The sequence below is a fragment of the Nyctereutes procyonoides genome, unplaced genomic scaffold (assembly GCF_905146905.1).
Source record: "Nyctereutes procyonoides isolate TBG_1078 unplaced genomic scaffold, NYPRO_anot_genome, whole genome shotgun sequence".
Lineage (NCBI taxonomy): Eukaryota > Metazoa > Chordata > Mammalia > Carnivora > Canidae > Nyctereutes > Nyctereutes procyonoides.
The window spans coordinates 42,267,147-42,281,879 of record NW_026575044.1 but is presented as its reverse complement, the minus strand read 5'-3'; the positions used below and the strand labels follow the sequence as shown (position 1 = coordinate 42,281,879).

The 14,733-nt window shown below is 38.4% G+C and overlaps 1 protein-coding gene across 1 annotated transcript; it reads right to left on the bottom strand.

The window, feature by feature from the left end:
- Positions 1-13,010: 13,010 nt before the first annotated feature.
- On the bottom strand, positions 13,011-14,213 carry TUBB8B (tubulin beta 8B). The gene is given in 3 exon segments (XM_055324035.1): positions 13,011-13,275; positions 13,277-13,500; positions 13,503-14,213. Coding segments are annotated over 3 exon segments (1,185 nt in total). The 5' UTR covers positions 14,199-14,213.
- Positions 14,214-14,733: the final 520 nt, after the last annotated feature.

The window sequence follows — 14,733 nt, the reverse complement described above, 5'->3', positions numbered from 1 at the left end:
AGAAGACTCTTATAAGAAACCATTAGAGCATAACAAAATGTGCAAAGTGTACATAGTGTGCAAAGACTAAATGGCAGAATAGAGGGAAAATGATGCAAAAGTTTAGAGAGGCAGATCACTTAGAGATCACTAAGCAATATGAGAAATGGAGAGCAGGAACCAAGTCCTGATTAAATTTTGGTTTATTTTCTTACTGTAGGAGTGACTGTAAGGATGTTACTAGGAATAGGCAGCTAAAATGTGAGATCAGAAGAGTTACAGAGAAAGCATTTTGTTCTTGATTGTAAATTAAATTTTTTTTTCTCTAGAAATATAGAGGATATTTACATGCAATTTTATCAATTTGTTAGAGCTAGAAGCTAAATTAACAGGAGTTTTTTCCTACTCTGATATTTTCCACCTTTTGAATTAAAATGTTATCTGGGTATCTTTTCTAGATTTGTCTAGTAGGATCATTTTTATTATTTTATAGTTGTATTGAGGTATAATTGATATAAGTAAGTTGCACATATTTACAATGTAGAGTTTAATGAACTTGGACTTTCTGAGAAAGCCACCTGAGAAGCCACCAACACAAAATAATAAACATAATCTCCCAAGATTTTGTCAAAGCTCTATATATTCATCTTCTCTAACTGCCTCTCTACATTTTATCCCTATGCAATCACTGTTCTGCATTCTGCACCATAGAGTTGGGTACATTTTCTAAAATTGAACCTAGATGAAATTATACAGCATTCACTCTTATTTTGTGTATCTTCCTTCACTCAAAACATAATTATTTTGAGATTCTTTATTTTTTTGTGTATCAATAATTCATTCCTTTTTATTGCTGAGTAGTAGTAAATTGTATGCACATACCACATCTTTTCATGTATTGGTTTTCTTTTTTTTTTTTAATTTTTATTTATTCATGATAGTCACAGAGAGAGAGAGAGAGAGGCAGAGACACAGGCAGAGGGAGAAGCAGGCTCCATGCAGGGAGCCCTATGTGGGACTTGATCCCAGGTCTCCAGGATCAGGCCCTGGGCCAAAGGCAGGCGCCAAACCACTGCGCCACCCAGGGATCCCAATGTATTGGTTTTCTATTGCTGCAGTAACAAATTACCACAATCATAACAACTTAAACATTCATTAGTAATTTACAGTTTTGTAAGTCAGAATTCTGAGCAGTCTCACCTGAGTCACTGCCAAGAATCTCAAAAGACCAAAACCAAGGTTTTGGCTAGGCTGAGCTCTTATGGGAGGCTCTGGGGAAGAATCCATTTTCAAGGTCATTCGGGTTGCTTAGATAAATACAGTTCTGTTTCCTTGATGGCTGTCAGCTAGTAGTCAACTCTCAACTTTTGGAGGCTGCTCTCCAGTTCTTGCCCATGGTTCTATCTTCAAAGTCACGATAGCATGTTGAGTATTTAGCCTTCAATACTTCCCCTTGTGCAGCCACCTAAAGAAAAGACTTGTAAAGGGCTTTTGTGATTAGATTTGACCCACCTGAATAATCTCCCTTTTGTGAGTGATAATGTGATCATATTCGTAGGTATTCATAGATTCTAACCAAATTCAAAGGAGAGGAGATTTTACAAGTGTGAAGCTCTTTGAGAGTCATTCTTAGAATTTTGCCTATCATGGGCCCAACCTCTGGCCCCCAGTGATCCATGTGTGTCCCATGTATAAAATATATTTCCTCCTCCTCAAACTTTGCAAGGGTATCATTCCATTATAGCATCAGTTCAAAGTTTAGGATCTCATCTAAATTTCTTCAACTTAAAAGTCCTAGATCTCATCCTTTAAGTCACCTAAATCGGGTTAGAATTGAGGCTTCTGATAAATAATCCATTAAGTACAGCTTCTGGACAAAATTCCTGTCCATTTGAGAACCTGTGGAACGAAAGAAACAAGTCCTGCCTCAAACATAACCAACATACAATAGTGGGATAGGCAAAGCATAAGAGTTCTAGTTATTCCGGTTAAAAAAGAGGGTATATGAAAAATAAAGGCCTTACTTGTCCAAAACAGTTTGAAAATCTAGTCAAGTGAACTCCAGGCAGACTTGCTTGATTAGATTTCAATAAAAGTTCAGTAAAGCTTGTCAGTAATGCTGGCTCCCAGCTCTTGGCTCCACCCTCTAAGCTCTGGTTCATCTCTCTTGTCTTTTGTTTTCATCCTTTGAGTTACCCTTCCTTTTCTATGAAAGATAGCATATTACAGCTAACTTCTTTTATCAGCCTATTTCCTGTCAGTATAATTTGGAGGAGGGGGGTATTGTGCATTGACAGCCTTCCTTTCATTTTATACTCTCTCCCCTTTAGGCCAAGCTGGTATCATTTCTGCTGATATAAATTCTGAAGAACCGTATGGATCTTGTTTGGAATTGTTTTTTTAGATGATTTTTATCAACTTGGCGAAGTTCCCTTCTATTGTTTTGAGAGTTTTTATTATGACTAAATGTTGTATTTCATCAAATGCCTTTTCTGTGTCAATTGATAAGATCATATGATTTTTTTTCTTTAGTTTGTAGATCTGATGTATTACATTCACTGGCTTTCAAATTTTGAGGTAGCCTTTCAAATCGAATAAATCCTTCTTGAATGAGGTCTATAATTCTTTTTTATATACTGTTTTTGATTTGCTAATATTTTAAAAAAGTCTTTACTGAACCCAGGATCATTCACATTTTGTTATTTTTTTTCTTCTAGAAGTTCTATAAAATTTGATTTATGATCTACTTATAGTTATTTTTATGTTTAGTATGAGTTAAAAGTCAATGTTGATTTTTTTCCTAAATGTATCACCAGTTAATACAGCACTAATTGCTGATAAATCTTTCTTTTCTGCTACTGAGTTATCTTGGCATCTTTGTTGAAAACAGTTGACAAAGATATATGCATCTATTGATAGGTTCTTAGTTTTATTCCATTGAACTGTGTCTTTATTTATGCCAGTTCCACACTATCTTGATTACTGTAGTTTATAAGAAATTTTGAAATCAAATAGGATCAGTCCACAAACTTTGTTGTTGTTTTTGGTCATCACTTTAAAAAAATTTTTTTAAATTTAAATTCTAGTTAGTTAACATATAGTGTAATATTGGTTTCAGGAGTAGAATATATATATATATATATTTATATTTATATTTATATTTATATTTATATTTATATTTATATTTATATTTATATTTATATTTATAATTTATTTTTTATTGGTGTTCAGTTTGCCAGCATACAGAATAACACCCAGTGCTCATCCCGTCAAGTGCCCCCCTCAGTGCCCGCCACCCAGTCACCCTCACCCCCCGCCCTCCTCCCCTTCCACCACCCCTAGTTCATTTCCCAGAGTTAGGAGTCTTCCATGTTCTGTCTCCTTTCTAATATTTCCTACCCATTTCTTCTCCCTTCTCCTCTATTCCTTTCACTATTATTTATATTCCCCAAGTGAATGAGACCATATAATGTTTGTCCTTCTCCGATTGACTTATTTCACTCAGCATAATAGCCTCCAGTTCTATCCACGTCGAAGCAAATGGTGGGTATTTGTCATTTCTAATGGCTGAGTAATATTCCGTTGTATACATAGACCACATCTTCTTTATGCACTCATCTTTCGATGGACCCTGAGGCTCCTTCCACATTTTGGCTATTGTGGACATTGCTGCTATAAACATCGGGGTGCAGGTATCCCTGTGGACATTGCTGCTATAAACATTGGGGTGCAGGTGTCCTGGTGTTTCATTGCATCTGTATCTTTGGGGTAAATCCCCAGCAGTGCAATTGCTGGGTCGTAGGGCAGGTCTATTTTTAACTCTTTGAGGAACCTCCACACAGTTTTCCAGAGTGGCTGCACCATTTCACATCCCACCAACAGTGTAAGAGGGTTCCCTTTTCCAGGAGTAGAATTTAGTGACTTATCACTTATGTATAACACCCAGTGCTCATCCCAACACATGCCCTCAATACCCATCACCCATTTAGTCCATCCCCCACCCATCCCTCCACCAGCAACCATGTTTGTTCTCTATAGTTAAAAGTCTCTTATGATTTGCCTCTCTCTCTCTCTCTCTCTCTCTCTCTTTTACCCTCCCCCATGTTCATCTGTTTTGTTTCTTAAATTCCACATATGGTCATCACTTAAGAGATACCATTTTTATTTGTAAAATTTACATTTAAAACTTAGTAACACCAAACATTTAAAAATATTAGGCCATTTATATTTCTTTCATGAGTTAGTAATAGCTCTTTTTGATTATCCATTATCCGGATGAGGCATTCATATTTTTAAATTAATTTTTCTAAGCCTTGTAAAATGGGAATTTAAAACATACACAAAATAAGAGACAGTGATATAATGAATCTCTATATACCCATCATTCAACTTCAACAATTACCAACCTGTGTCCAGTTTTGATTACTTTATACCCCTGCCTACTCCTCCCACCTGGATTGTTAAAAAGACAATCCTAGACATCTTATTATTCCATCTATAGTGTCCTCATTCTACATATGAGCAAAGTAAGATTCAGAGAGTTTAAATGATTTAGTCAAAGTCCTATAGCTAATAAGTGGCAAAACTGGGACCTGAACCCCAGTCTGTTTTCACTTCAAAGCTTACACTTTGTTTATTTTTAAAGCACTTTAAAAGAGTGCTTTACTCTTTTACTGAGATGAGATTGGAATGAAAAGACTACATATTTAATGTATACAACTTGATGAGTCTGGGAATAAGTATATACCTGTGAAACTATCACCGCTATCAAGGCCATAAACATGTATCACCTCCCAGAGATTCCTCCCACCTTTTTATTACTACTTTTAGAAATAGTAGTATTGTGTATGTGTTTGTGTGTGTATGTGTTAGAATATACTCCTCCTGTATCTCCCTCTCTCCTTCACCTGTTTTGCCAACCTTCCACTTCCCCTTTGGCAATCAGTCTGTTCTCTTTATTTATAGCTCTAATTCTGCCTTTTGTTTGTTGATTTTCTTACTTTTTTGGATTCTATTTATGAGTAGAATCATATACTATTTGTCTTTCTCTGTCTTATTTCACTTAGCATAATACCCTCTAAGTCTACTCATGTTGTTTCAAGTGGCATGATCTCATTCTTTTTGGTTGTGTAGTATTCATTTTCCTTATCCATTTCATCTATTGGTAGACACTTAGGTTGCTTCCGTATCTTGGCTATTGCAAAAAATGCTGCAATAAACATATGGGATGTGTATCTTTTCTAATAGTGTTATAATTTTCCCTAGGTAAATACTCAATAGTAGAATTATTGGATCATATGGTAGTTCTATTTTTAATTTTTTGAAGAATGTACATACTATTTTCCAAAGTGGCTTTATCAATTTACATTCTCACCAGCAGTGCACAAGTGTTCCTTTATCCTCACATCCTCGCCAACATTTGTTTTGTTGCTTCTCTTTCATTTTTAATTTTACTTATTTGGGTCTTTTCTCTTTTTTTCTTGATGAGTCTGGCTAATAGTATGTCAGTTTTATTTATCTTTTCAAAGAACTAGCTCTTGGTTTCATTGATTTCCCCCCCCCCATTGTCCTTTTAGTCTCTATTTCATTTATTTCTGCTGTGATTTTTATTATTTTCTTTCTTCTCCTCACCTTGAATTTTGTTCTTCTTTTTCTCGTTCCTTTTGAAGGAAAGTGAAATTGAGTTTTTTCTTTTTTTCTGAGGTAGTTTTGTATTGCTTTATACTTCTTAGAACTGCTTTTGCTGTGTCCCAGAGAGTTTGGATTGTTGTGTTTTCATTTTCATTTGTCTCCATTGTCTCCATTTGTTTCATTTTCATTGTCTCCAGCCACCAAGGTGCCTTGTTTTAAAATCTATTTTGTATGATTAAGTATTGCTACCCAGCTTTTTTAAACTTCCATTTGCATGGTGAATATTTTTCCATCCTGAACTTCTCTTTCAGACTCTAGGTCTGAGGTGAATCTCTTGTAGGCAGCATATAGATGAGTCTTGTTTTTTAATCCATTCTATCACTCTCTGTCTTTTGATTGGAGCATTTAGACCATTTACAGTTAAAGAATTATTGTATTAACATTTTTATAATTTGTTTTCTGGTTGTTTTTGTAGTTCTTTATTATTTTTTTCTTTTCTCGCTCTCTTTGTCATCAATGAGTTTTGTTTGACTTTCTTTCCTTTATTTTTTGTGTGTTTATCATAGGTTTTGGGTTGGTGATTACTATGAGCATCAAATAAAACATTCTAATTAAGTAGCATTCCATATATTTTTTTAAAGATTTAATTTATCCATTAATGAGATACAGAGAGAGAGAGAGAGAGAGAGAGAGAGAGAGAGAGCATGGCAGAGACACATGCAGAGGGAGTAGGCTCCACACAGGAGCCTGATGTGGGACTCAATCCTGGGTCCCCAGGATCAGGCCCTGGGCCAAAAGTGGCGCCAAACCGATGAGCCACCTGGGCTGCCCCAGTAGCATTCCATATTAATTTGATGGTTATTTAAGTTCAAACACATTCTTAAGAAAAACAAAAAAAGAAAAAAATTTTCTTCCCCCTTCTCTTTTTATTCCTGTCTTCACATTTTATTTATATGTGGTAATATTTTATGTCTTTTTATTCATGTTTTTATGTCTAACTATGGCCATTTTTTTTCCACTTAAAGAAGTTCCTGGGCATCCCCGGTGGCTCAGCGGTTTAGCACTGCCTTCAGCCCAGAGCGTGATCCTGGAGACTGGGGATCGAGTCCCATGTCGGGCTTCCTGCATGGAGCCTGCTTCTCTCTCTGCCTGTGTTTCTGCCTCTCTCTTTCTCTGTGTCTCTCATGAATAAATAAATAAAATCTTTATAAAAAAGAAAAAAAAGAAGAAGCTCCTTTAGTATTTCTTGTAAGACTGGTTTAGTGGTTTAAATCCCTTTATCTTTCTTTTGTTTGTTTTCTTTTTTTAAATTTTTTTAAATTTTTTTATTTATGATAGTTACACAGAGAGAGAGAGAGAGAGGCAGAGACATAGGCAGAGGGAGAAGCAGGCTCCATGCAGCAGTAGCCCAACGTGGGATTCGATCCCTGGTCTCCAGGATCGCGCCCTGGGCCAAAGGCAGGTGCCAAACCACTGCACCACCCAGGGATCCCCCCCCCCTTTTTTTTAAAATCTAAATAGTAACATTCTTGATTGGGGTTTTTTCCTTTCAGTGCTTTGAATAGATCATTCCTCTCCCTTCTGGCTTACAAAGTTTCTGCTGAAAAATCAGCTTAACATTTTACAGGGTTTTCCCTTCTAGGTAACTTTGTTTTTCTCTTGGTGCTTTAAGGATTCTTTATCTTTAATCTTTGACATTTTAATTATTATAAGCCATGGTGTGGACCTCCTTGGATTCATCTTGTTTGGAACTGTTTCTTGGACTTGGATGTCTATTTCCCTCCTTAGGTTGAGGATGTTTTCAGTTATTATCTCTTCAAATAAAATTTCTACACCTTTCTTTTTCTCTTTTTTCTTCTGGGACACTCATAATGCAATATTTTTTCTTTTGAATCATATTTTTCTTTATTCCCATTTTGCTTGATTTTCTTTGTATGGATTAGTGAAATGACTGCTTCTAATATTGAAGGAGTCTTGTGTGTGGTGGCTCCTATACAAACTATGTGTGTTTGGTTACTTTTTCTGGCACACTGGAGCTATGACTGTATATGCTACCTACTCTTTTAAACTGTGGCTTCTTACAGAGAGAATAATGAAAAAATAACAATTTTTTTTACAAAAGTGAAAAATAAAATATAAAAGAAAAAGGAAAGACTGAAAAAAATGAATAAAAAAGAGAAGACCAAACCCCAAATGTAAAAAGTAAAAACAAAACAAGTGTTCTTGTAGTTTCATGATCCCTGTGAACCATGGCTTTTTTTGTTTCCCAGTGCAGCTAGGGCTGGCATGGGCCTTTATACTCTGAGCTTGCTGAGGTTGTAAGTCCTCCGTGATGCTCTTATCCTCCATTTATGGTGTCTGAACTCTAGCCCTTATGGTGGCCAGACCCTGCTTTGGTCTGGGCCCTTGAGATTGAGGGGGAGAGACCATTATCATAGTTCCTTGGCCCCTTTAAACCTTGGATTTTCTTCTGTGTCCTAGTGCATGTAGGGCTGGTGTGGGTCTGTGGACCCTGGGCTCACTGAAGTTGCAAGCCTACCAAGGCCATTGGACCTGCCTGCCATGGTGTCTGGACTCTGCTTTGGTTCAGGCTTTTAGTGTAGGGTGGGAACATAAGCCATGTCATTCTTGAGTTTGTTTGACCTGGAGAACTTCCCTGCAGCAATTCTGCTGTTTGGCAGAGTTCTACTGTTGTCTCCTTTACATGCTAGTTGCTCTTTTAAACCATGTTTTTTTTTCCTGTGCCCAAGGACAGAGGGGTCTGTTCCTAGTCTATTAGTAGTATTCCTCCTCATCGCAGTTCGTAGGCAGTGTTGGGTGTAGGGGTTCCCTTTGTTACTTTGTCTCCATCTCTCTTGTTCTTCTGTCTTTGTTTCTTCAATAGTGATTCAGGCAGCCCTTAGTTTTTCTTCAGGAGGGGTTGTTCTATTAATAGGTGTAGTTTGGTCTGTTCCTTGGAGGAGGTGAGTTCAGCCTTCCTATGTTTGCCATCTTGAACTGAAACCTTAATCCTTTTTTTATTATTGGATTTATGCTGTGGAGGCCGAGAAAAATCAAGGCCATTCCACCTCAAGTTTAGCATTAGCACAAGTACAGCCATCTTAGGCCCCTGTGAATAAGAGCTGAACTTTACAGGAAAAACTTCAGAATGTCCTCAGCAGGGAATCCCATATCAGAAAGACAACAGAGCTCAGAATTGCCGTAGGCAGAGAATCCTGTATCAGAAAGAAACAGAGACCATGCCCGTGGTAGAAAGTCCCATATTAGAATGAGAACAGAGCTCAATGCTCTTGAAAGCCCCATATTAAAATGAGAACAGAGCTCAATGCCCTTGAAAGCCCCATATTAGAATGTAAACAGAACTTGAGAAATTCCTCCACCCCTTTTGAAAATCCCCTAGACCAGCCTATAAAAAAACCAGCTGTAACCCACTTCGGGGTCCAAGTCCCTGCTCTGCTGTGTTGGGCACACTTGGACCCAAGCTCAAGCTTGTAAATAAACCCTCGTGCGCTTGCATCGGTGTCAGCTCCTTGGTGGTTTCTTGGATTCGCAATATTGGGCACAACAATGCTTGGTACTATAGCCATAGCTTAGGTTTGTTTAGGAATCCTTTTTTAATATCCATATATGATTTCTCTTTGTCTTAACTCTCTCCCTTTCTTATTGGCTTGTGATGTATTTGAGAAGACCTTATCTGGAAGTTCAGCCATCCTATCATCTACCTGCTGGAAACAGCCTTGACTTGAATCTAAAATGAGTAGGCTTCTAGGTGGCAAATAGCTGCAGTTCAGTCCTTAATTCTTCAAAGAGAGTGGGCCCTCATGTGGCACAGTGAAAGTGACATAGGATTTTGGAGTCAGGAGGTTGACCTACAAATCTCATTTCTACCTATAAGAATACCTCAGTTGGAGATAAGACTAATTTTATAGTGTTATAGGGGGATATGAAGAAGAAATTCATAGGGAAATGTTTCATAATGCTCGTGAGCTTTATTTCTTAATTTTTGATTATTGTGAGACCACAGAATTATTTTAGCTACCTTGGAAGTCCTTGAAAAGCAAATATTAGGAAGGGCAGATTTATGTTTCTGATGTTATTTTGCAATTCTGATTTAAGGTTATTTTCGATTTCTCAGTATTTGGAAAAAAGAAAGCCTCAAATGGAGGTACCCAAGGCATTGTTTAATTTCCCCTTATTTAATAGGATATCAAAGTAATGCAGCCTCCTGACCTCTGTATTGCAATTATGGGCTCTGCATTTGCTGAATCCTGGGCAGGAAAGTGAGAGGAGCTTTTTTTATCATATCCAAAGCCACCTTTCCTGGGAGGCCTGAGCTTCTAAGCCTAGGATTCCATGCCTCAGCTTATGAACCATCCAGTAGGGCAAAACAGAAATGGTGCTTTAAACTATGTCCTAGTGGAATATCCCTTGCTCTGGATTGCTTTGTATCTGTCCAAAATGAAGAGAGCTAGGGAAGAGCCTGATCCCAAGAGTTTAAAAAAATTCCTTCAAGAAGAATGTGATGTCTTGGTAAAAATTAGGATGGAAATAGTAAGCAGTCCCTTCCTATGGAGATCTTTTGGCTCATGATGTGATCATTTTTTTTTTATTTTATGTTTTTTTTTAAATTTAAATTCAATTAATTAACATATATTATTAGTTTTACAGGTAGAGTTCAGTGATTGATCAGTCTTATATAATACCCAGTGCTCATTATATTATGTGCCCTCCTTAAGTATTTTGATTTAATCCAGATTCATTGTTTACTTTGGAAACCATAGATTAGTAACTGGTGAGTGTGACAGTTTGAAATGTTGACAGGCAACAAATTTCTTTTCCTTTTTTAAAAAAATCTTTTTTTTTTCATTATGGTAAGTGTACTTTTTAATCTCCATCTCCTGTTTCCCACATCCCCTGACCTACCTCCGCTCTAGTAACCATCAATTTGTTCTTTATAGTTAATAGTCTGTTTCTTGGTTGTTTCTCTTTTTTTTTCCTTTCTCCAGTTGTTTGTTTTGTTTATTTAATTCTATATATGAGTAAAATCATATGGTATTTGTCTTTCTCTGACTAGCTTATTAGGTCTATTTATGTTGTTGCAAATGGCAGGATATCATTTTTATGGTATGATAATATTCTATTGTGTGTGTATATATATATTTATACATATATATATGTTGCACCACATTTTCTTTATTCATCTATTTATGGACATTTGGACTGCTTTCATAATTTGGCTATTAGTAATGCTACAATAAACATAGGGGTGCATATATCCCTTTGAATCATTGTTTTTATATTTTGGGGGTAAATATCCAGTTGTGTGATTACTGGATTATAGGACAGTTCTATTTTTAATTTTTTAAGGAACCTCTGTATGTTTTCCACAATGGCTGAACATATTTGTATTACTACCAACAGTATAAGAGAGTTTCTTTTTCTCCAATATCCTTACCAACACCTGTTGTGTTTTTTATTTTAGCCATTCCAGTAGGTCTGAACTGGCATCTCATTGTAGTTTTGCTTTACATTTCCTGAGTAAGGAGTGAATGAGGTTGAACATATTTTCATGTGTCTGTTGGCCATCTGTATGTCTTTTTTTGAAAAATGTCTATTCATGTCTTCTACCCATTTCTAAAATAGATTATTTGTTTTTTGGGGTGTTGAGTTTGATAAATTATTATTTTTTAAATATTTTATTTATTCATGAGAGGCACACACACAGAGAGAGAGAGAAAGAGGCAGAGGGAGAAGCAGGCTCCATGCAGGGAGCCTGATGTGGGACTCGATCCTGGGACTCCAGGATCGTGTGCTGGGCCGAAGGCAGGTGCCATACCGCTGAGCCACTTAGGGATCTACCAAGTTTGATAAATTCTTTATAGATTTTGGATACTAATACTTTATCAGATATGTCATTTGCAGATATCTCCCATTCCATAGGTTGCTTTTTAGTTGTGTTGATTGTTTCCTTAACTTTGCAGAAGCTTTTTATCTTGATGAAGTCCCAATAACTCATTTTTGCTTTTGTTTCTCTTGCCTCTGGAGACCTGTCTAGTGAAAACTTTCTATAGCCAATGTCAGAGAGATTACTGCCTGTGTTTTCTTCAAGAATTTTTATGGTTTCAGGTCTCACATTTAGCTCTTTAATCCATTTTGAGTTTATTTTTGTGTTTGGTGAAAGAAAGTGATTCAGTTTCATTCTTTTGCATGTAGTTCTCTAGTTTTCTCAACACTATTTGTTGAAGAGATTGTCTGTTTCCCATTGAATATTCTTTCCTGCTTTGTCAAAGAGTAAATGACAATATAATTATGGGTTTATTTCTGGGTTTTCTGTTCTATTCCATTATTCTTATGTATCTGTTTTTATTCTAGTACCATACTGTTTTAATTACTACTGCTTTGTAATATAATTTGTAATCTAGAATTGTGATACCTCTAGTTTTGTTTTTCTTTTACAAGATTGCTTTGGCTATTTGAGGTCTTCTGTGGTCCCGTACAAAGTTTAGGATTTTTTTTGTTCTAGTTGTGTGAAAAATGCTGTTGGTATTTTGATAGGGATAGCATTACATCTGTAGATTGGTAGTATAGACATTTTAACAACATTTGTTCTTCTAACCCATGAGCATGGAAGATCTTTTCATTTTTTGCATTGTCTTGAATTTCTTTCATCAGTTTTCTGTAGTTTTCAGAGTACAGGTCTTTCATCTCTTTGGTTAAGTTTATTCTTGGATGTTTTATTGGTTTTGGTACAATTGTAAATGGGGTTGGCAGGCAACATTTATAACAAATCGACTATGTGATTAGCCTTATATTTAAAGTCCTCCAGGAAATGGACTTAGGGTGCTTTGTAGAGCCATCTTTTTTTTTTTTTTTCAGTTTTCATTTATTTTTAGCTCTTGGGGTATCTTTTCAATATGAAAAAAAAACCAAGTTCAACACAAAGTAGAAATTTGAAATGTAGGACAGGACAAAAATCAAGAGTGTGTGGGAAAAGGGAATAGCAGAAGGAAGAGCTGAGGTGTTGCCAAAAGGTGGAGGGTCTCCTTGTCCCAAATGATTTAGGTGGCAATACACACTTTTCCATATGTACACAGCAGAGCTGGAGTTTTGTTAAGAAAAAGTGGGTAGTGTGAGGGGTCTTTTCCAGAGAGTAGGGATCAAGGCTAGTCCCTTTTTCGCCAGGGGAAAAGGAAGGAGTCCAACATGTGAAGCAGTTTATGTAGGAGGGAAGGATCCCATTCAACAGAGTGGCACAGACCCCTGCAAAAGAAACCGTTCAGGACAGAACTTGGAAGAAGACTAAAAAAACCAAGACAGGCAGAGAAGGCAAATTCTGAGGGAGAGGACAGGGGCAGCTGAAGAAGAGGGAATGGAGAAGCCTGAGGTGATGGTACTCTGACTTAAGCCTCCTCTTCGGCCTCCTCACCAAAATCCTCCTCTTCTTCTGCGATGGCATCCTGGTACTGCTGATACTCAGAGACAAGGTCGTTCATGTTGCTCTCAGCTTCGGTGAACTCCATCTCGTCCATGCCTTAACCTGCGTACCAGTGGAGGAAGGCCTTACGCCGGAACATGGCTGTGAACTGCTCTGAGATGCGCTTGAAAAGCTCCTGGATGGCCGTGCTATTTCCAATGAAGGTGACTGCCATCTTGAGGCCACAGGGCCACAGCGGTCTTGACATTGTTAGGGATCCATTCCACGAAGTAACTACTATTCTTATTATGCACGTTGAGCATCTGCTCATCTACCTCCTTCATGGACATCCACCCATGGAAGACAGCAGCCACAGTGAGGTAATGGCCATGGCGGGGGTCACAGGCAGCCATCATGTTCTTGGCATCAGAGACCTGCTGGGTGAGTTCAGGCACAGTGAGGGCCTGGCTCAGCCACACTGCTGGCTTCCACGGCTGGTCACAGGTGCAGAGTCAGGCATGAAGAAGTGAAGACACGGGAAGGTCACCATGTTGACTGCCAGCTTGCGGAGGTCAGCATTGAGCTGACCAGGGAAGCGGAAGCAGGTGGTGACACCATTCATGGTGGCTGAGACAAGGTGGTTGAGGTCCCCATAGGTTGGCGTGGTCAGCTTGAGGGTGCGGAAGCAGATGTCATACAGGGCCTCATTGTCAATGTAATAGATCTCATCTGTGTTCTCTACCAACTGATGGATGGAGAGGGTGACATTGTAGGGCTCAACCACTGTGTCAGACACTTTGGGGGAGGGCACCACACTGAAGGTGTTCATGATGCGGTCAAGGTACTCTTCTCGGATCTTGCTGATGAGCAGCGTGCCCATGCCAGAGCCCGTGCCCCCGCCCAGTGAGTGGGTCAGCTGGAAGCCCTGCAGGCAGTCACAGCTCTCAGCTTCCTTCTGCACCACATCCAGGATTGAGTCCACTAGCTCAGCCCCCTCTGTGTAGTGGCTCTTGGCCCAGTTGTTGCCAGCCCCAGACTGCCCAAAAACAAAGTTTTCTGGTCTGAATATCTGCCGTAAAGAACCTGAGCGAACAGAGTCCATGGTCCTGGGTTCTAGATCCACCAACATAGGGCAAGGTACGTATTTGTCACCTGTAGCTTCATTGTAGTACATGGAGATACGATCCAGCTACAGGTCATTGTCACCATGGTAGGTTCTGGTGGGATCGATGCCGTGTTCATCACTGATGACCTCCCAGAACTTGGCACCTGTCTGGTCACCACATTGACCGGCCTGGATGTGCACAATTTCCCTTATTGTTAAAATTTATTTTAATTCTTTTTGCTTCTCTCAAAGGTGTGTATGGGGTGGAAAGTGAGATGTGGTTTTTTCCTATACTGCTATTCGCAGGCTGGAAGGATGGGATGTGTCCAGAGGCTGGAGCAATGAGGTCCGAGCACAGTGACAGGAACGTTCTCTGTAGAGCCATCTTGTATTGGGCTGGGAGATGGTTTCTGAGAGCACAGATATAGTTGTTGAAGGAATTAGAGGATATGCATATAGGGTATGAGAGCAGAAAGGAGAAAGCCTCCAAACTGCCAGGCATCTAATGTGGATGCTCTCCAGATCATGTTGTTCCTATTCCCCCAAGTATAGATAAGTCAATTAAAAATGATTTAAGGGACGCCTGGGCGGCTCAGTGGTTGAG